Raw genomic sequence first — 23,260 nt, 5'->3', positions numbered from 1 at the left:
ACTTTCTCATTTCTTTATTTTCCAGATTACCAGACTGGGCCACAGCAACACGTGGCAGGGGACAGCTAGGACCTGATATAACCTTTCATAGTCGATAATATGATGGATAACCCGGGTGGCCCAGTGGGTTAAAGCGCTGAGCTGCTGAGCTTGTTGATCAAAAGGTTGCAGGTTCGATTCCGGGGAGCGGCGTGAGCTTCCGCTGTCAGCCCTAGCTTCTGCCAACCTAGCAGTTCAAAAACATGCAAATGTGAGTAGATCAATAGGTACTGCTCTGGCGGGAAGGTAACGGTGCTCCATGCAGTCATGCCGGCCACATGACCTTGGAGGTGTCTACGGACAACGCTGGCTCTTCGTCTTAGAAATGGAGATGAGCACCACACCCCAGAGTCAGACATGACTGGACTTAATGTCAGGGGACTACCTTTACCTTTACCTTAATATGATGAAACAATGACTTTCCTATGGCCTTCTTGGCTCATATTAGAAACAACACCTTTACTTCAGTGGACACAAACTTGCTTCATGCACAAAACTATTTTGAGTATTTTATGATATTTTTAACATTGGCTGTGTGTCTGACAGCTAACTTCCCATTGCCAATAAGAAGATACAGCTGAACATGCCTTTAGCTCCTCCCACTTCCGCCTACAGCCTCCATCTTAAGCCTCTTCTTAAGTTCTGTGCGAGAGGCTTTCTGGCGCTAAAATAAAGTTCCAGGAAAAGTCAGGCGAAGCAAGGGCGGGCTCTTCTTTCTGCCTCCTCCAATCGGATTGAAAATATGGAAATCCAAGCACAGAAAGGGCGGGGTTCGGCAAATTTTAGCAAAGCCAATCGCGCATGGCTGAATTCTTTGTAACCAATGGGAGCAGTCGGCGTGCGACCGTCAGAAGGCGGGGCGAAGTGTTTTCCCGCGAAAATCTCTCTCCGCCTTCTCCTTTTTTGCTCGGCACTGAAGAAAGGTCTGCTTAAGTGGAAAATAGAAATTCCAAAGGAAAAGGAAAAGGTTGGTGCAGTAACTAGTCTTTGCTGGGAGTTAGACGAGGAATAGTCCTTTTTCCTTGTCTTTGTAACTAGTTTTTGACAACTATTCACTTCCTAATGAAGTTTCTAATTATCTAACCTAACTAATTACTGAAGTGCTATAGAGCCGGGCTAAAGATGGCTTCTTGAGCTGAGTTTCCAGCCTTGAGGATATTTCCCCTCATCCAGTGTTTACCAAACTTTGGTGCGCCACCAGTTTTGGACTTTAAACTCCTATAATTCCCAAACAGCTTAGACAAAGACAGGATTTATGGGAGATGAAGTCCAAAACATCAGGAAATCCAGTCTGGGAAACACTGTCCTGGGATCCATCGGCAGTAGAATAATGTAGTTTGACATCACTTTTAATTGCCATGGCTCAATGTTATGTCATTCTGGGAGTTGTAGTTTAGTATTTATTTCTTTTATTTATTTACTAGCTGTCCCCTGCCACGCGTTGCTGTGGCCCAGTCTGTGTATATGTGTTTTGTGTGTGCATATATGTGTATGTATTTGGTTTTTGCGTGCATAGTAATGCATTTTTATTTGTTTTGGCTTTTGAAGTCTCTTCTGCTGTATTTTTTAGTGTTTTTATGAGTGATGGTCACTCGTTGGCCTGAAAGGTGTGTTGTGTCCAAATTTGGTGTCAATTCGCCCAGTGGTTTTTGAGTTATGTTAATCCCACAAACGAACATTACATTTTTATTTCTATAGATTTGCCATACTTGTACCCCGCCCTGGTTTGTAGGAAATGATATGTTCTGACAGGTAGCTTGGGCCAGAACTGTTTAGGACTTTATAGGCCAAAGCCAGCACTTTGAATTGTGCTCGGTAGCAAACTGGGAGCCAGTGAAGGTGACACAACATGGGGTTGTGTGCTCCCTGAGTGCCGCTCGAGTGAGCAACCTGGCTGCTGCTCGCTAGACCAGTTGAAGCTTCCAAACACTCTTCAAAGGCAACACCACATAGAGTGTGTTGCAGTAATCTATACGGGATGTAAACAGAGCATGTACTCTTTGGAAGAGAAGGCTAGAGACCTAATAAAACTACAGCTCCCAAGATTCCAAAGTACTGAACGATGGCAGTTAAAGTAGTGTCAAACTGCATTAATTCTGCAGTGTAGATGCACTTTAAGAAAAACAAGCCTTCATTTAACTGGAGGGAAGGGGAAAGGACATCCTAAGTAAAAGAAGAGAAAATTGATTTATGCAGAGTTTGCATAGCACTAGCTTTCTACATGTTGAGATGCACTTTAAACATTTAGACTTTCTACTTCATCACACTAGAGAATGAATCCACTTTAAATCCAGTTTCTGCCTCCTTCATAATTATGGGCTTTGTAGTTTAGGGAGGAGCCTTTAACAGCCTCACTTAAACTACAAGCCCCAGAATTCTGCAGGAGGCAGAAACCGGATGTAAAGCATATTCATTGTGATGAGGTCCTTTGTCCTGGATGATGGTTATATATATTTCTGCATCCTTTCAGATCCTTTCTTTATCTCTGTTTTTCCCTGCAGAGTGAGACGCCATGTCTGGCTTTGATGATCCCGGCATTTTCTACAGCGACAGCTTTGGTGACACAGGGGGAGATGAGGGCCAGATCCGGAAGTCCCAGTTGCAGAAGCGTTTCAAAGAGTTCTTGAGACAGTATCGGGTTGGAACAGACCGCACTGGCTTCAATTTCAAATACAGGTGCCCTTTCCTCCCAAATAAAATCACTTTTCTTGCTACACTTCATAGTTGATTGGCCTTGATAGCAGTATGTTTGAAATAGATCTTGGAGTCCTCGTGGACAACAAGTTAAACACAAGCCAACAATGCCATGGAGCAGCTTAAAAAACCAATGGAATTTTGGCCTGCATAAATAGGCGCATAGCGTCTAGATCCTCGGAAGTCGGCTTACCCCTCTATTCTGCCTTGGTAAGATCACACCTGGAATACTGTGTCCAATTCTGGACACCACAATTAAAGGGAGATATTGACAAGCTGGCATGCGTCCAAAGGAGGGTGACTAAACGATCAAGGGTCTGGAGAACAAGCCGTATGAGGAGCGGCTTAAAGAGCTGGGCATGTTTAGCCTGCAGAAGTGAAGGCTGAGATGAGACATGATGAAGGCCATGTATAAATATGTGAGGAGAAGTCATAGGGGGGAGGGAGCAAGCCTGTTTTCTGCTGCCCTGGAGACTAGGATGGAGAACAATGGCTTTAAACCAGAGGAAAGTAGATTCCACCTGAACATGAGGAAGAACTTCCTAACTGTGAGAGCTCTCTGCCCCGGAGTGTGGTGGAGACTCCTTCTTTGGAGGCTTTTAAACAGAGGCTAGATGGCTGTCTGTCGGGGCTCCTTTGAATGTGATTTTCCTGCTTCTTGGCAGGGGGTTGGACTGGATGGCCTGCAAGGTCCCTTCCATCTCTATAATTATATAAATATAAATGTACTGCTAGTTGGGATTAAATATGGCTGTGTTAGTGTAATTTATCTTTCTTGGTAAAAGTGCTCTAACAAGTGTGTTCTTGACTGTAAGCTGCTTGTTTTCAGTCTCACATGCCCTCACTACTCCTGCTGTTCTCACTCTGTCTTAGAGATGAACTCAAACGGCATTACAATCTGGGCCAGTACTGGATTGAAGTGGAGATGGAAGACTTGGCAAGCTTTGATGAAGACCTAGCAGACTATCTGTACAAGCAGCCTGCAGAACACCTCCAGTTGGTATGTGTGGGATGGGATGAGAAATGCTGCCTGAAAGAGAGATATTGTGGTCAAAGTGCCATTCAAATGACACATTCAGGACCCAGTGCTGTTTTTGAGGCCCTTGATCTTCCATATTACTTAAACCGAATCCCTTCCTGAGCAATTCATTTATGAAGCTGTAGTAGCCTCTGCACTGTGTAATATCCATTTTTCAATACCAGCAATAGGTTGCTGCCTCATTTGGTTTTGTTTTCCTTTTATTTGGAGAACATGTGTGATAGTTCTTCTGGCTCCAGGAGAGTCCCAGGGAAAGAACATTGCCCACTAGCCATAGCTGCAGTTAGATCTGCTTCAATATTAGTGTTTGCATGTAGAGCCTTCAACCTGGTGTCCTGTATGCTCTTCCAAAATCTTGCTTTTCATTCTTCCAATCCCAGTCTAGTGTTCTATTTGTTTCTTTTAAACTATCGTTAATCACCTGTAACTGTTGAATCTTTGAGATATAGGGTTAGATGTATTTCATTTTGGTTTAAAAAAATATTACTAACCTAGTGGCAATTTTAGAGATTAACAAGCTAGATGTTAAGTCTTTTAAGATGCCATTACACCAGTAGTTCTTAGCATTTTCCCTTCAGATGTTTCAAACTTCAGTTCCCAGAGTGTTCTGCAAGTTGATCGTGTAAACAAAGGTTTCTGGGAATTATGATCAAGACCATCTGGAGAATGAAATGTTGAGCGCTACTTCACTGATGCTGTATTTGCCCAATGACAGATTAGCATAGTTCACACATGTGGAAAGTAAAAGGTTTTGATGTTTCCACATACTTCACGAGTGACTTGAACATGCCTCTAAACCAGAATTTCTCAAACTGTGTTCCTCCAGATGTTATGGACATAAGCTCCCACCATTCCTAACAGCTGGTAAACTAGCTGGGATTTCTGGGAGCTGAAGTGCAAAACACCTGGAGGAGCACAGTTTGAGAAACACTGCTTGAAACTCTTAATTTCTGATGGTTACTCAGCCACTGAAGTTTGTTATTAGATGAAATAATGATCACTGTCCTCCATTGTCCAAACTGCTGTCATTCTTTTTCCAGCTAGAAGAAGCAGCAAAGGAGGTAGCAGATGAAGTAACACGTCCTCGTCCGGTGGGAGAAGAGGATCTTCAAGAGGTTCAGGTTATGCTGAGATCTGATGCCAATCCATCCAACATCCGCAGCCTCAAGGTGAGCTTGGTTCTGCTTTGGGGGGAACTGTGGGTCCCAGCCACAAATGGGGTCTCCTTAGCTCAGTGTTGAGGTCCTGAAAAATTTGACAACAGTAAAAGCTTTAGATGTTAACATGACTCTGTTGTGTAGTGTTTACAGTAGACTCTACAGAAGATGTTCAGGTGTAATTAAAAAAAAGTACTATCAGCCTGTTTAGCAAGCCTTGTAAATGCTGATTTATTGTCAGTAAATTAATTAATTAATAAGACCATTAGCCCTGGCCTTGTCTTACTCAACTTGTGAGTATTCCTGCCCTGTTTAGCACAAGTCTGTCCACACAAAACAGGTGACTATAGTACTGAACTAAACATGTAGAATAATTGCAAGATGTCTCAAACCCACATCTTGCATTGCCCCCGATATGCAACAGAAAGTTGCTGCTAACTGTGAGAGAAATAAGGTTGAACACTATGAAAGCCATCCACTGCATGGCTATCAGCCTCCTCTCTGTAGACTCAAATCAAGGAAAAGCTTCATGAGAACCACCACTCCTCTTAACGTTCCCCCAGCAACAACAACAGTATCCCTCTGGGAAGCAAAATCAGGCAATTCCAACTGGATGGCCCCCCACAATAAATAAATCAGTAAATGTTTGATTCCCCCCCCCCCCCCCTATTTTGTATACCAAAATATCTGGAGTTATGTAAAAAATTCTCAGGCCAAAAGGGGTTGCGAGTGGAAAATTTTAAGGAGCCCTGGTCTACATTAAGACCCTCATAGTCATGTAACCTGTATCTCTGGGTTCACATACCCATGTCTAGGTGACAAATAGTCTCTTAAAGATTTCCCAGGTCCTCCAGGCAATTATATGGCATAATTTGCCTGAACGTTATCATAGAGTTCTAGCAGGACTTAGTAAATTCATAGAAAGGATAGTACTGGGCATGAAAATCTATCCTAAAACATCTTCATTTTGATTTCTTTTATGAACTGGAACCTTGTGCTTCCAGAACAGATTTTGATCAGTACTGAGGCAGAGAAGTGGGAATTTGTGAATCTTGCATTTGCTTTGAATGTTTTGTGTTTCAATGCGCATCCGCTTCCTTTATGGCCTCACCCTCGCTGTGGTTTCCTCCTGTTTGTTTTGCAGTCTGAGCAGATGTCACACCTAGTAAAGATTCCAGGAATCATCATTGCTGCAACGGCTGTAAGGGCCAAAGCAACCAGGATCACTATCCAGTGCCGCACGTGCAGAAATGTCATCCCCAACATTGCCTTGCGTCCTGGTCTGGAAGGATATGCCCTCCCTCGGAAGTGCACCACGTAAGAGAAGAGGCTCGCAGTTCTTTCCCCAATTTCAATGGCTCTGATGCTTATTCATTCCATCTGTGTAAAACTGCGTAAAAATATGTAAGTTTAGTACTTTTTGAAGTTAGCCTGGAACATTTATATACTCTTTTTCTCACTTCATTTCAGGGAACAGAATGTTCTTGCAAAATGTCCTTTGGACCCGTACTTTATTGTTCCAGACAAGTGCAAATGTGTGGATTTCCAGACACTGAAGCTGCAAGAGTCACCCGATGCTGTTCCTCATGGAGAGATGCCCCGGCACATGCAGTTGTATTGTGACAGGTAATTCTTTGCTAATTGTTCTTCCAGCACCTGATCAGAAACGGAATTAAGAGGGTAGGAATGATGGGGTCTTTCTTACTATGCACTTTATAACACAGTGATTAGTCTTTAATTACAGTGGCAACATCATGTGGAATCTTGGAATTCACCAGAAAGCTCTAGTGTAACACTAAACTACATATCCCAGGATTCCATGTTATGCAGACCTGATATTTACAGTGGAGTCATAGTGCTATAGCTGTAGTGTGTCAGGGTCCAGTATCTCTTGGAACAGAATATATGAATTTTCCACATAGAAGTTTCCAAGTTCAATCCCTAGGTTCTCTAATTAAAACTGGTATGAAATTTGGGAGCCTAATTTTTGTCCGCAATACATTTAATCCACCCATGAAATTCAGAAGAGAACTGGCGTCCATTTTTTGAGTTGTGGGGATGGCTTGAGTCTTTTTTGTATATATTGGTGGGGGGGGGGGGGGGGTTGGAGGCAATGTGTTTGTAACATGCAAATCCTTCTACTCCTGGAAACCTTTCTTTTTCTGTTTTAAATGTCATTGTGGTCCAAATTGGATGTGATAGAAAAGACATCTCTACCTGAGATCCTGCTCCTGGATAAGCAGGATGGAATCTCCTTGAAATAATTGCAATATTTAATTTGAACCTCCTATCCCAGTCTTTTATGCCCCCTGGTGGTGGTTGTGCAGCGGGTTAAACCACTGAGTTGCTGAACCTGCTGACTGAAAGGTTGGTGGTTCGAATCTGGGGAGCGGGCTGAGCTCCTGCTGTTAGACCCAGCTTTTGCCAACCTAGCAGTTCGAAAACATGCAAGTATGAGTAGATCAATATGCACTGCTTCTGTGGGAAGGTAATGGCACTCTATGCAGTCATGGAGCCACATGACCGTCTAGGGACAACACCAACTCTTCGCCTTAGAAATGGAGGTGAGCACCACCCCCCAGTGTCAGACACGACTAGACTTAATGTCAGGTGAAACCTTTACCTTTACTTTACCTTTATCTCAGTCTTTTACTGTTTGAGGCTGGTGCATATTGTGATTCTATGACATCCAATTTAAGTCATTTTTTTTGTTCCTCCAACCTCTGAAATGGCCCTGACTATATTAAATATTTCCCAGGTATTTATGTGACAAAGTTGTCCCTGGGAACAGAGTTACCATCATGGGTATCTACTCCATCAAGAAGGCAGGTGTCACTAAAAACAAGGGACGAGACAATGTTGGAGTTGGTATCCGAAGCTCTTATATCCGTGTGGTAGGAATCCAAGTAGACACGGAAGGCTCAGGTAAAGCTGTTCATTGTCATTTGTCCCTTATTACTGTATTTTTTGTAATCATCTTAATATATTGATCACGTGTGGCTGCAAAGTGGATGACCCTCCAAATGTTTTTGGTCTGCAATTTTCATCATCCTTCACCATTGGGTTGACTAGGCCTCATGGGAATAGCAATTCCACAGTAGAGAGATAAACATTCCCAAATATTGTACCTTGACTTGAATAGCAATTGTGGAGCTGTGTCTTAAGAGGCCATGTATTTAAAACTGATCTGGGAAAATGTCTTGTTCACTTCTGTAAATCTCAAAGACATTAGATATCGCAGCGTAAAAAATGAAGCGCTTCTGTGTATATGTGTCATCAGAATATAGCAAGTACTAGAAATTTGGGGGCCACGTTATATGGTGGTTATAGTGCTGGACCAAATTACCAAGTACAGGGTGAGACAGCATAACTTCATTTTTTCATAAAACCCATTGTATGAATCAGAATTTTTTATTTTTATAATGTAGGCGCATATCTAAAATTTTGTTTTACGTTTTGAAGATCAAATTAGGTAGGTGACGTCCCCCATTCTCCATACACTGAGTAAACCGATTTCTGGCATTTGTCATGACTCTTGCCAGCATAGCAGGTGTTATGTTGGCAATTTCTTCCTGGATGTTGGTCTTCAAATCTTGTAGGGTCCTTGGACAGTTCACACAAACACGGGATTTCAAAAAACCCCATAGAAAAAATCACAAGGGGCCAAATCTGGAGAGTGGCCGGCCACTCCAAATCCGCTTGAAAAGTAGGCCTCAACGGCAAAAGCACACTCCTCACTGTTCCAACGCATGATGGTGACTGAATTGTGTCAGGATAAAACTTTATACTCCCACCTCTCGAACGAGACCACTAGTGTTCCACTACATCTTCAACCGACTGAATGGTGCGCATTTTAAAAAAGTAAGTTATGCTGCCTCACCCTGTAGATGATAAAATAGAGGAATAAAGCCATGTATATTACTGTCAACACAGGAAAAAGTGTGATAGAAACATAACAAATAATATAAATACAGACTGAGTTTCCTTTGTTTGGAAATCCAACATTTGAAACGTTCCAGAAGTTCCACCTTTGAGATAGAGGCAACAGCACTCCTGCTCAGTCATCTCTCAGGTGTCTCTTTTTGTGATCATCCATCTGCTTCTGCCTCAGTGCTGCAACAACAGCATTCCTGCTCAGTCATCTCTCAGATCCTCAGTGTTGCACACCAGGCCGGGAAACACCTCTGTACTTCACCACCACCACACTCCAGTCCAAGTTAAATCAGCAGAGCAGTTTATTGAAGATTATATAAAAAGCACTTCAGCAAAAATAGTAAAAACTTCAAAGTCTATATGTGTAAAATAGTCCACAAAGTTCAAGATACAAGAGTAATCCAAAATCACAAGGCAACAGGACATTCAGCACAGGAATGCAAGGAAATCAGGAAATATATGGCAGCATGAATTTCCAATACAAAAATCCAGGAACAATCCTTCAAAGCATGAAACAGGAGCAAAGACATGAAAATAAAATTCTCTCAGAAAGCTTGACTAGGACTTGGCACGAGCCGTTCTCTCAATTACCAGCGTTGACCAGACTGACCAGGAAATGATCCCGACCTCTAATAAAGACATGAAGCCATGCCTCCTCCCATGAGTTTCTGCTATGGGTTTCTTCCATAAAAAGATTCTGCTGAGCCGCCTGAAGTTTGCAAAAACTAAGCCTCCTATTGACCACCTTATTATCTTGCAACTCATTATTTTCTGCCTCTGAACACTTTTCCCTAGAGAACAGCTCCTCTGCACCATGTGCTGATACCCTTACAGATACCAGCAATTATTTTAACATGGTTTTTTTCTTGATGCACAGTTTTTGCAAAAGGCTTTCTGTACAAGAGTTATAAAGTTATTTAAAATTGTCTCATTGTTCTTTGTCTATATATTTTTTCATTGTATTTATCACCTCTGAGGAGCCTTTTATATGTTATTTTTATGTGACCTTCACTGACTGTTGGAAGCACAAATTGCTCATTTTGAGGACTTGAAATCTCATAATGGCTCACAGACCCAGAATCCCCATGGCTTACATCCACATTAACATGAATACCAGGCACAATCATGAGCTGAACACAACAGAAATAGCTAATGAATGATATATTCACACAAAAGCTAATGGAATGACACATTTGCAGTCTGGGTGCACCAAAAATACGATCCCCAATTTTTTTTAAAGAAGGGGAAACATTTGTGTCCCATCTCCAAGTTATCTCATTTTGTATAAGCAAATTCAGACATTCCAAAATCCAAAGTAATACTGAATACTTCTGGCCTCAAAGCAATTTGAATAAGGAATACCCAACCAGCTTGTAATAAACCACCCAAATAATCTTACAATCTAACATTCCTGTATTTGTCGCCTTTTACCTTTTTCAGGACGTAGCGTCAGTGGCTCTGTGACTCCTCAGGAGGAAGAAGAATTTCGGCGGCTTGCTTCCATGCCCAATATTTATGAGACTATTGCCAAGAGCATTGCCCCCTCCATTTATGGCAGTACAGATATTAAGAAGGCTATTGCATGTATGCTCTTTGGAGGCTCTCGAAAAAGGTATCCACTCTGAGCATGAATAGAGAAGTGAACCAAAAGAAAATAGTTAGGATATGGGTGGGATGTGTGACTTCTTCCAGATATTTTGAACACTACAATTCCCAAAAGTCCATTCTAGTAGAACCAATGAAGAGGAGTTCCAGGAGCTCCAATCCAGGAGCAGTGCATGATACTGACCTTTGAGTTGGAAGAATGTCAATTCAGCATATGCTGTCTTCTAGTAATGACATTGATTTTCTAACTTTGCATTTGTTCATCTGAAACAGAGTAAGGTCATTAAAGAAGACACTGCATGGAGCTTAATCCTGACAGATTGGGGCGGGGGGGGGGGGGGCGGCAATAAGAAACATGAGAGAGGTATTGGTATATTTGGGGAGCCACAGAACCTGCAGAAATGCACAGCACCATTTTAAAATCAACAGTCCAGTGACTACCGTGTAGAGCAGTGGTTCCCAACCTGTGGTCTGTGGACCACCAGTGGTCCTCAAGAACTAAAATATGGTCCACAACCTCACAGTTACTACACCATTGCAACAAGAGTGACTGGTCTCACAACACCCTCTTATAGTGCCGAGGCAACAGGGATGTCAGGAAGGGAGAGGTTGACTAGCCATGAAAGGCACGACAACAAGCCTCCTGACTGCTGATTCTTCTCCCTCTCCCTTTCTCTGATCAGAGCTGTTCCATGTGGTGCCTGGAAGCTTGGGTGTCTTGGTGCCTTCGTTTTTAGGCCTGTTCCTGGGGTTGTTTGGAGTGCTGGTTCAGAAAATTGCATTGGATGGACCACATCAGCTCTAGATAATTAAATATGGTTTCCTGTGGGTGAGCAGATGGTGACTATTGGATGGCATATGTTCTGTATCAAACTGGAACTGATGCGGTCTATCCAATACAATTTTCTGAATCAGCACTCCAAATAACCAATCTGAATCTAAAGTTGACCAAAAACGGATTTGTAACCCTTTTGGTACCAATGTTGGAGAGTGGTCCCTGGTCAAAAAAAGTTGGTAATTACTGGTGTAGAATCACTATGGTGGAGTTGGGATTCATAATCTTAGATGTTGCTTGACTACCAGTCCCAGTATTTTAACTAGAGTTTATGAATGCTAGTTGTCCAAAAACATCTAGAGGGCTGTGTGATTATCAGCTGTCCACCATGGAATACTGAGGTAAAAGTAAACTGGAGTTAAGATTTGGGTGATGCTGTGCCTACCCTTTAATAGTTTAGATTAACTCATCCTCCAGTGCTAAATTTGGCCTGTTTCCTGATCTAGCTATCTCAGGCTCTTCATTCCTGCTTCCGCATTATCCCACAATTGGGTAGCACCTTGCTTTTTTCATGTTTCTAGCTCTGTTTTAAAAGGTTAAAATGTTTAGCAAGAAGTATTCTGTAGTAAAATATGCTATATTATTGTTTTTATTTGTGCAACAGGTTCTGTATTTGCAAACAAACTTGGCAAGTGTTCTCTATACATATGAGATGCTAAGGTTTGGGAGACTGGGATTCTTGGCATCAAATCTCTGCTATGCAACCCCAAATGTTCCCTAAACTTCATAGTGATAGTTTTGGGGTCTGGGAGGTTAGCTTTGTAAACTATTAGTTCATATTCTTCTCTGTTGGGCTCTCTCAACAGGCTTCCTGATGGCTTGACCCGCAGAGGGGATATTAACCTGCTCATGTTGGGTGATCCTGGAACAGCCAAGTCCCAGCTACTTAAGTTTGTAGAGCGATGCTCGCCTATTGGGGTAAGTGGGGAGTGTTGTATTGTCATTTTGTGAATTTTCATATCAGCCAGTGTATAGCTCTGGAGGAAACACTGCCTTGTCATAATACCATCAGTTTAAATCAATAGGAAAATAATCTGCAGGTGCATCAAAATAAAACTGCATATCAATAGTGATAATCACTTAAGTTACTTTAAAATGTGATATTCTCTATTTCTGGCTTGAATGTTAGCTGCATCTACTGTTAATAATGCGGACTTCTCATAGTGGAATTTCTGGTTTTTTCTCAATTTTCCATTTTTCACTTCCTCTTCAAGAGAAAAGATTTCTTGGGCTTCCCTTAATTATTGCATTTTTGTTCTTCCTCTTAAGGACCACAGGGGCATCTTATGTGGTTCCCTGATCTTTCATATCCTTGTAAGATAAGTCAGTCACTTGAACAAGGATTAGCATCTGGGGCTCCCTCATTTTCCAACCAAATTTTATCAGAACCAGAGCTTAGAAAAATTCTCGACTTTGACTATGCTCCCAGAATCCCCCAGTCATGCTGATTGGTGAAATATGGGTGTTGGAAAATGAATTATTCCAATTATCAGAACTGAGCCTAGGAAACAGCAACAAAGTTAGTTGCATACCAGTTGTTAAATCTATATTGGGTTTCTCACTGGAACACCCCAGCAAGCAAGAGTCCAAAAGTGGCAGGCTCAAACCCAGAACCTCAATCCATGGCTGATACCAAATGAGAGACTCCACCCTGGGCACACAGAAAACCGGGCGACTTGGAAGGCGCTGAACAGACTGCGCTCTGGCACCACGAGATGCAGAGCCAACCTTAAGAAATGGGGCTACAAAGTGGAGTCCACGACATGTGAGTGTGAAGAAGAGCAAACCACTGACCACCTGCTGCAATGCAACCTGAGCCCTGCCACATGCACAATGGAGAACCTTCTTGCAGCAACACCAGAGGCACTCCTAAGTGGCCAGATACTGGTCAAAGGACATTTAATCAACTACCAAGCTTGCAAACTTTGTGTTTTGTCTGTTTGTTTGTTTTGTTTTGTTCTTGACATGATTGATAAATAAATAAATAAATAAGGTTTCTCTAAGCAGAAGTAAGCACAGGGCCAGGATTGATTGAATGTCAAGGAGGACATAGCAAGCTCCCTTAAGAACTTAGCCAAGTTCCGCTTGGAAGTCAAGTGTTGGTCCACGTGTTTAGATATATATGTATTTGCAGCCAGCAAGAAAAGAAAAAAGAAGCTCTTGTCTGTTTTCCCTAGGAGTCATTTCTTACTCAGGCATTTACCTCACTGCTTGTGCCATTACGACCCTGCCATGCGGAAGCAAAATGCAATTTGTACATGTGGAGTGGTCAGAGTAGTCTTTGTGCCACAGTAATAACTCTCCTCATCGTATCCTTCCAGCAATTTGGCGCAATGTCCTTGGCGTGCCTGTCACTTTTATCACAGTAGAAGTTGCCTGTACCTTGCAATCAACACCATTGTGGAAGTATATCAGGAAACCTTTTCCCATCTGACTCAATGACATGTGCAGCAATTGTCACTCAGATAGTAGTATTCCGGTAGCTAATGGGGAATGTCAGCAATGGGCCACCAATGAGGGTCCAAAGGTCACAGTCACCTCATTTTCTCATGTTCCTCATCCCTCCCCAAGCCTTATCACAGCACCCCTTAAAAAAATTAATAAAAGTTGTTTCAAGCCTAAAAGAAGCTTATGGAGAATGTTAAAATAATCTTTGAATGGATAATTACATTCCTGGAAATTCTTGGAAGCATGAATTGCTCCTTTTTAGGCTGGAAAAAAGTCAGCAAATGTTGGAGGAACAGCAGAAACTACTGTCCACTGCATGCAGTCTACAGGTTACATGTTTCCCATTCTATAGTTGTTGTTGCTATCACACATTAGACCAGGCATGGGCAAATTTTGGCCCTCTGGGTGTTTTGGACTTCAACTCCCACAATTCCTAACAGTCTACCAGCTGTTAGGAATTGTGGGAGTTGAAGTCCAAAACACCCGGAGGGCCCAAGTTTGCCCATGTCTGCATTAGACTCACGATGAAAACTTGTGTGAGAAAAAAAAGTCATCAACCAACATCTCTCAGTCCACTTCTGTGATGCAGGAAGAATGAATCTGAAACATGGAATGAAGGAGTGGACTTTTAACTAAAGGATTCATTTCCTATTTGATGGATGCAAAGCTCATTTTGAAATCTTTGCTAGAAAGTTCTGTTGTTCTCTACTGAAAATTATGAGTACCTCACTAATTACAAATCACAGGATGGCATCTTGGCAACCAATAGTATGAAACTGCTATAACTATGTAATGCAGACGATTGCGAAACAATGTGTATATATTCCTCTGGTCTCCTAAAACTCTATGTTTGCCTTGTCTTTGGAATATGATCTGTATCATCTGATATGCAGAACTTTGAGAAAACGTACTTTTACAGACAGCAGCACAGAACAATCTGGGAGCTGTTGTCTCCAAAAATCTTTCCAAGCTTGGTTGGCATGTTTTATTTTCCTTCATTTTCCACTCACAGGTGTACACCTCTGGGAAAGGTAGCAGCGCAGCTGGCTTGACTGCTTCTGTCATCCGGGACCCAACTTCACGGAGTTTCTTCATGGAAGGAGGAGCCATGGTTCTGGCTGATGGAGGAGTGGTTTGCATAGATGAGTTTGACAAGGTATATATGGGATAAAAAAACAAAAGCCTGGGCTGATATATTGCTAAAGAACCACAGTACAGTTGACCCTCCCCATTTACAGGTTTAACATTTTTGAATTTGATTGATATGTTTTTTCAAGGAATCTATAAATTCTCCATCATGACTATGGTCAACATCTGCTGGAAATTGACCATATATTCATGCTGAAGGATCTAGACAACACCTCATAGGTCATTTGTAGGTCCTCTGTGTAACACTGTGATCAGTTTCTGGTGGAAGTTAACCATAGAGTTGTACTGGAGGACCTAGAGATTCCTGGAAAGGTGTTCTGTCAAATTTGTTTTTTTAAAAACCCAGCATTTTTATTTCTGGTTTCCCACTTTTGTGAGTGTCTTACACCCCCAAGACATGTGAAAGTGGGGATCCTGCTGCAATGGTGGACCTCTTTCTAGATTTTGGCACCACAAGGGAAGGGAAATAAAATCTGTTAATATAAATATTTAGTTATATTTGAAGGTACTATCAGCAGGAAAAAAAATAAAAAACTGAAAACTTGAGTTAATAAACTGAAATTCCCAGAACATTCAATTTTTGTGTCTCTTCTTCCCTCTGTGGTGAAGTTAACATTATTTGTTTATTTATTAAAATGTGCTGCTAGTCCTTTTATCATTAAGTGCAGCACGTGAATAAAATCTGTAGCAAAAAAATTACAACATAAATTGACAAAAAGCATATTAAGCAAGTTGATAAATTAAACAGAACTTTAAGAGGCCAAATTAGTGCTTGTCTTGCTCCCATTCTTGGATTTCCAGTAGCCTAGGGAGCTTACCATTTTGCACCATTTGCTTTGATAAATTAAGAAACAGTGATGGCTGAGATATGCTGTAGTCTTCTATCATTCATATTCCTTCATATTAGGTCTGGCTCTGATTGTTTGTCTTCTTTTTTATTTCCTCCCCCTTTAAAAGATGCGTGAGGATGACAGGGTAGCTATCCATGAAGCAATGGAACAACAGACCATCTCTATTGCTAAGGTGAGTGATGCTGTCCCTCTATTTGCTTTAAATATCTATAGCATCAGCGGGCAAAGCACAACAAATGGGCAGAAGGAATACAGTTTGGCTCAATGCTATGGAATCCTGGGATTTATAGTTTGGTGTGGCACCAACAACTTCCTAACTGTGAGAGCTATTCAACAGTATTGGTTGATCACAATCAAGCTGGCTTTGGCTTATGGTGATGCTGTGAACAACAGAGCTCCAAATAATGAATGATACATACAGTAATTATATTGTAAAAATCTGATCAAGCGAGCTTCATTTCTCTTCAGAGGCAGCTGGTAGATTTCTCAGCCCATCTAAAGCATGATATTACCGAAACTTCAAGCTCTGTTCAACATTTACAATTCAAAGAAGGACTTGTATGTGGGTTTGTTGTTTTTCTGTGTCTATTATAATGCTGTCAACCCCTACTGACATGAAGTTTCTTGTTACCTTTATGCAGGCTGGCATCACAACCACGCTAAACTCACGCTGTTCTGTGTTGGCGGCTGCCAACTCTGTCTTTGGGCGCTGGGATGACACTAAAGGCGAGGAGAACATAGACTTCATGCCCACCATTTTGTCCAGATTCGACATGATCTTCATTGTCAAGGATGAACACAATGAGGAAAGAGATATGGTAGGTGCCTGGTTCGAGCAATGCAGGGAGTTAAAGTGCCTGTAGTATGAAAATAAAAGAAAATTGTTCTTCCAATATTTTGATGTTGGGTGACTTCATCTTTCATAAAGATCTAAAAACACGGGTGTTCCATAGTGCTTTTGATTAGACAGTTTTCCCAAAAAAAAAAAAATGGCTCCCAGTTTTGACCCAATTTTCTGTCCCTGTACTTTACTACTGCCCCATGCTTAGAGATATAGTGTTCCACCTTATATTGTCCTTTAGCCTCAATTATTGTCATCTGGCATTTGAACTTTATCTATCAGCTCTTCCTCATAACTGATTGTATCGGCCCCCTGCCCAAGCCCAGAACTGTGTTGCTATCTCAGGCTACTGGCTTTCTGTTTGCTGGTTGTTTTTATATTGTGTTACACGGTTGTTGTTTTACTTTGCTTGTTGCTGTTTTGATTAATTTTAATGGGTTATTATAACTATGTTGATCAGATTTGGCACCACATAAGTTGCCCGAGTCCCTTCGGGGAGATGGTGGTGGGGTACAAAAATAAAGTAGTAGTAGTAGTAGTTGTTGTTGTTGTTGTTATTCAGTTCTGAATTATACTGATCCCAAACATATAGTGTTTCCAGGACTCAAAAGTGCATAGCTTGCCCAAGGTTGCCCAGTGTGTTTCCATAACAGAGCAGGGACTCCAATCCTGGCCTCTAGAGTTGCAAGGTCAAAACAGGTCCAGCATGCATCTTCATTGTAACCCTCTGGTTCTGTGCTTTATCCATAGACTCTGGCCAAGCATGTGATGTCCTTGCATGTGAGTGCCCTGACACAGACTCAGGCTGTTGAGGGTGAGATTGAGCTCAACAAACTGAAGAAGATGATTGCCTATTGCCGCACGTAAGTCAGTTGGAGAATGGCAATGATGATCAGCTGAGTTCTTTGAGAGGAACCTTTAAGCAAGAGGTTATATTTACCATCTCATTGACAAAGCTGTGCGATTTCTCCAACAGGAAGTGTGGCCCTCGTCTCTCTGCAGAAGCTGCAGAGAAGCTGAAGAACCGCTACATCCTCATGCGAAGTGGCGCCCGCCAGCATGAGAAGGAAACCGAGCATCGCTCTAGCATTCCCATTACTGTCAGGTAAGGTGACAGCATAGCTGTCTGAATGATGGCAAAAGAACATGGAAGACATCTTCAGTGTTATGTATAACTCCCTTGAGTGAGTCTTTGATGTTACAGATGGGATTGGGGAGGGAAATATTTTTTGCATTTATTTAATACATTATAGTAAGATATGATCATGGATGCAGTGGATAGTGGGTGTAATGAAGTAAACAAGTAGTCTGCCATAGAGCTGGGGGTCCTTGCTTTGACATATTTTGAAACAGGAGACATTTATGTCAGGTTTGTTGTCTTGTGTTGAAAGAGATCCTTCTCTCTGGATTGGGTTTCTTAGTGCTTTTGTGAGGGCTATAGTTTACTTCTTGATGTTTGAGGGGAAATGTTACTCGAGAGAAAAGGCAAGGTATTTCTTTTAGGGTAAGATGTGCTGTTGGTTCTTTGGATCACAATAGAAGTCGGAAGTAGGAATTGTGCGTTAAAATAATCTATGCTGCCATATAAAGCAGTTCCATTGTATTATATGGCAGTGTTGATGGGACCTGTGTGCTGTTGAACTGCAGCCCTCAGCTTTCCTTATTATTGACTGTGCTTGCTGGAAGCTGGAGATCAGCAACCTCTCAAGGACTGCACATTTCCTACCCTGCTCCAAGCTAACACACTCTCTCAGGTTTATAAGGCTTGGCTGATTCTGGGCTTAGAGCAGTGGATCCCAATCTATGGTCTGTGGTTCCCAAGAACTAAAATATGGTCCATGGCCTCACCTTACTACATAGTTGCAACGAGAGCGACTGGTCTTGCGAAACCCTCTTGCAGTCCTGAGGCTTATTAAATATGGTTTTCTGTGGGCGAGCAGATGGCGACTACTGGATGGCATATGTTCTGTATCAGAAACTAGAGCTGATGTGGTCTATCCAATGCAGTTTTCTGAATCAGTACCCCAAGTAACCAAACCGAATATAAAGTTGACCAAAAACCCGATTCGTTACCCTTTTGGTACTAATGTTGGAGAGTGGCCCCTGGTCAAAAAAAGGAACCACTGGCTTAGAGTGACTTGTTGTTATTCACCTCTTCCAAAAAGTACAGTATGTAGAAAAGGAGGTGTGGAATCTGGGGTCGAAAAGCTTTATTGGAACATAACTAGTGCCCATTTTTATACTTAGTATGCATTTCTGTTCCAAATATCTTTATATTTTGTTTTTGTTTTTTTCCAGGTGGGGGTGGGTGGGCTTCCAGTGTCTTTAGAGCCTTCTCTTCTTCCTTTTTTCTCTGCCCAGTCATTTCAATTTTCTTCTTCCTGCTGATTTTCTTTTTTATAACCATTGGTCTCTTCATTTGTGTCTTTTAGACAGCTAGAGGCCATTGTGAGGATTGCTGAATCCCTCAGCAAGATGAAGCTCCAGCCTTTTGCAACTGAAGCAGATGTGGAGGAAGCTCTGCGCCTCTTCCAGGTCTCAACGCTGGATGCTGCCATGTCAGGCAACCTGTCAGGTGAGCTGTGGGCCTAAAGGAAACAAGCAGTTCAGCTCTCAACAGCATTTGTTGCCCAAAGATTTCATGGCACTTACTATGATGCTGAGTGGAAGCAGAAGGGGATTGTGGTGTGTTTTCAGAATTTAAGCTATTTTGTTCTTTTTTAATCTTAAAAAAAGAGTTACTTGAAGCTTGGAGACTTAGCAGAATTGGCATAGTATTTGCTGCCTTTCTTAACCCTGCCAATTTTATTATTCAAAGATAGAATGATGGTTGCTGGAGAATAATGGAGTCATAGTCCAGAATTTCTATGCAAACCTGAGGAGTCTTTTTATTTATCATGTCATCAGCAACCAGACCATGGGGAGTCCTGATGTCATTGCTTGTGTGTGTGCGTGTGTGTCTGAAATGTTTCCCTCTTCCTTAGGAGCGGAAGGGTTCACCACCCAAGAGGACCAGGAGATGTTGTCTCGTATTGAAAAACAGCTCAAGCGTCGCTTTGCCATTGGCTCCCAAGTGTCAGAACATAGTATCATCCAGGATTTTGTGAAGCAAGTAAGTTAAATTGATTAGGGGACTGGAGATGGCAGGGGAAGACTGGCAGTGGTGCTAATGGAGTCCTTTTCACCAGGGCAATATTAAAATGCTCAGTGCCTTGGAAAGTTCCCTTAATATTGTTCAGACCTGAATAACAGGTTGCATAGATTCCTGTCAATGGAAGGAGTCTACCTGAATGCCTTATTAAACACCCCTGTGGTGCTCATGCATCTATCATCAATATTAATAGGTAATGGAGAGATAAAGGGACTGCTTGTTTTTAAAACAATTTTCTAGTGGTCTATGCTCTGTGTCTTTTGGCTGAGACAAATATGCTTCACATGCTGGATAACAAAGGTTTGCTGTACTATCAGCCCAGAATGGAGCACAGAATTAAAGTGGAATAAGAAGCTGTATCTTTTCTCCGTAGCCCCCCCCCCCCCCCCCCCAAAAATCAAAGCTCAGCATTGTGCCCCTTTTGTACCTTGGAAACAAAGCTTCTTGGTCAAGCAGAAACTCATCTTTTTGGAAAGGCATGACCTTTTACAGATCACAACCTTTTGGAAAACCAGAATCTCCACAACCTTTTGGAGAAAAATTGCATTCACAACCATTTGATAATCATAACTTTTTGTAAAAGTATGATCTTCCAGAGAAGAGCCAAAAACTTGTTTGAGTAAAATCTTCTCTTCAGTGGTATATATCCACATGTACTTATGCAAGGCAATTTGGCGTTCAGTTGTTAGACTGATAACCTAGTTGTCTCTGATCTGTTAGGAACAGAGATTATGCCAATGCACAAAATATAGCAGTTCTTCAGAAGTGTTCTTTTCAGTACCCAAAAACATCTACGTTCCCATAAAATAACTTGTGTCTATATCAGGCTATCAAGAGACAAAAATGAAATGAAAGTATTTGATTTACTCACAACCTTCATATATTCAGCATATAGGCAATTAACTTGTCAATCCAGTTACTGATAGATTTGAAGTGGTTTCTCTGGGGCATCTTCCTTATAATCAACAACAACATGAGTTTGCTCTTAACAGGCCGAAGTCCCATGGCATCCCATGGAGTCTTTCTCTAATGGAGTTTGAGCTCAGAGTTGTCCCAGATTTGGTCATGTGGTCTGCAACTCCTCCCACAACCTCAAAAAACATAGAGGGGAGGGAAAACTGCATACCAAAATATAAGTAATTTCTTATATACAAAGAAATTACTAGTGGAGTCTTGAAGAAGGTTGCTATTGCCAACAAATCTCAGCACAATGTGTGGCAAATTGTCCATGGGGCTATCATAATATTTCCTTTCCAGGTTCTATTATTGCTTTCTGACATCACAAGCTTCACAAAATGTATTCTGCTTTTGTGTGCCTTTCTCCCAGAAATATCCCGAGCATGCCATCTACAGAGTGCTGCAGCTCATGATGCGCCGGGGAGAGATACAACATCGTTTGCAACGCAAGGTCCTATACCGCATCAAGTAACAGGCCCATCTTTTTCCTGTGAACTGAAAGAAGATTGGTTCTTCCTGCCATTGGCACTGAAGTTCCAGGAATTCTCTGGGGTTGCTTGCCTCCTTTGCCATGCATAATTTCTATAGCAAACAGAGGGTGAAGAATGTTGGACACTTACATCCTGAATTAAAGGAGTTTTTCCTGGCATAGTGCTTAACACAGATCTTAGATAAGAATAGATTTTGTTGTCATTTGTTCCAGCTTCTCCATTAAAATGTCACCTTGATCTTTTTCTAGAATATTAAAAGCTTTTTAACTGCATTAAAACTTAACTAAGTTATGTAATTTTGTTACGGGTAAATGGATGGTTCTGTTTGAAGACTTGGGGGCAAAGGATGGAAGAGGGTCTCATGTGTAGACGTAATCTTCAATTTGTTTCATTCTGGTCATGGTCTTTGGACACTTAATTGAGTAGCTAGCTGTACTCCATTTTGTTGTGATCTTAAGTGGCCGGCATCGAAGATGTTGGTAGTGGTCCAAGCACAAGGCATTTTATGAAACGAATCTCTCTCCCTTGTGAGATGCAAGTTGCAAGGCACATTTAGCAACTTGACTCTTGTACACAGCAGCAATACATCAATAAGTAATTAGCCAGTGGTTTTGGAGCTAATTTGTGTGTGTCATCTAGTGCTAGAGGCAGGAAAGCAAATGTACTAGAGTTTGGGGGCTGGCTGGTAGAGAACCCTTTACGTTTTAACGAAATGCTTTTACATATCTAATTATTGTCATGGCACAAGTAACATAATGACTTCAATCACCATGCTTTTCTTGAATGAAAGTAGTCGACAAATGAACATGGAAGTATGTTTCATTTTTCAGGAACTTCAAGATCTGCTTATGATGCTCCCTTTAAAATGAAACATTAGAACTCTTTCTTAGGGAAAAGGGAATTATGCTGATTTTTCCCACAAAGCACATGAATAACGATGTATAACCCATTAAAAACCCTATGGATAGTAGTAAGAACTATAAGAAGGTAACATTTAATGATGTTGGATCTAAAATTGCAGCAAGTTAAAGCCCGCCAGCATTAAATCCCAGGAAGCAATCAATCAGATCAGTATAGTATGAATAGCTGGCACAGTTTAAATATTCTCCCACTGAGCTATATAGTGAATTCTACAGGAATAACTGCCTCACCACTGCAAATGTGAACTAACTAACATGAAAGCACATGGCTCTGGTAAAATGTGTTTTGTGTATCAAATAAAGGTCAGGTTTGGTTATTTACATCCTTACCTAAGACTAAGCAATGGGAAACAGAACCATTGTCGGTTGCTATAGTACAGCTCCCATCAGCCCTGGAAAGCTCAGATGATAAGGGATTATGGGAATTGCTGTCCAAACCACTGGTCTAAATCAGGTTGGAGAACATGCAGATCTCCAGATCCTGGTTTGCAAGATCCAGCAGGTCTAGTCAACACTGTTAATGGGGAAGAGGGATATGATTTGCAGTCCAACAGCATTAAAGGGCCACATGATTCAATCTTTTGAGACTATGTCCCAGGCCTGTAAGTAACAAATAGGTAGATGGATCTAAATCTTCAGGTGTCTTTCATTTGAGCAGCCAGTTTTATGTGTGCCTCCCTTTGTAGTTATTCAACACCAGTGACAAAAGGGACTTGCTTTCCTAAGGATGTTAAGAGTTCTATTTGAAAATTTGGAGCCAATCTCTCAATTTTCTTTGTTCTGTATTCATCTTCTTGGAAAGGATGTGCCTATATCGCAAATACGTTTTTTCTGAATCTTTCCTCTCACCTGTAAAGTAGCCTCACCCAGTAGAAAATTAAGAAAATGTTCCATCTATGAATGCCACAAAGTATTACTAATTTTTATACAGTATCTGCACTATAACCAGTAGAGGGAGCTGGCAATTTGGGAATGAAGAAACCGAACACCACAAGTGAATGCAATGCCATGTTGAGATGTTGTTCTTTTACCAAAATAGAAAAGATGAACCAGCTTGGAATGAGAACGTGCTATTAGCCTCCGGCATCTGCCCTGCCCATCTAGAAAGACACCGGCTGAGCTTTACATGAGCATTTGCAAAAAAATTAAC

General features: G+C 41.5%; 1 protein-coding gene across 1 annotated transcript; it reads left to right on the top strand.

The window, feature by feature from the left end:
• The first annotated feature begins 897 nt into the window (after window positions 1-897).
• MCM5 (minichromosome maintenance complex component 5) lies at window positions 898-21,468 on the top strand. The gene is made up of 17 exons (XM_067469219.1): window positions 898-1,006; window positions 2,541-2,715; window positions 3,607-3,733; window positions 4,813-4,941; window positions 6,074-6,246; window positions 6,400-6,555; window positions 7,688-7,854; window positions 10,303-10,474; window positions 12,109-12,220; window positions 14,763-14,906; window positions 15,857-15,922; window positions 16,392-16,568; window positions 17,342-17,454; window positions 17,568-17,696; window positions 19,024-19,166; window positions 19,576-19,703; window positions 21,070-21,468. Exons 2-17 carry the CDS (start codon window positions 2,552-2,554, stop codon window positions 21,169-21,171), a joined length of 2,202 nt encoding a protein of 733 aa, XP_067325320.1. The 5' UTR covers window positions 898-1,006; window positions 2,541-2,551; the 3' UTR covers window positions 21,172-21,468.
• Window positions 21,469-23,260: the final 1,792 nt, after the last annotated feature.

This window comes from Anolis sagrei, chromosome 5 (genome assembly GCF_037176765.1).
Source record: "Anolis sagrei isolate rAnoSag1 chromosome 5, rAnoSag1.mat, whole genome shotgun sequence".
Taxonomy (NCBI): domain Eukaryota; kingdom Metazoa; phylum Chordata; class Lepidosauria; order Squamata; family Dactyloidae; genus Anolis; species Anolis sagrei.
The sequence above is the reverse complement of the archived record's forward strand: the minus strand, read 5'-3'. Positions and strand labels throughout refer to the sequence as shown.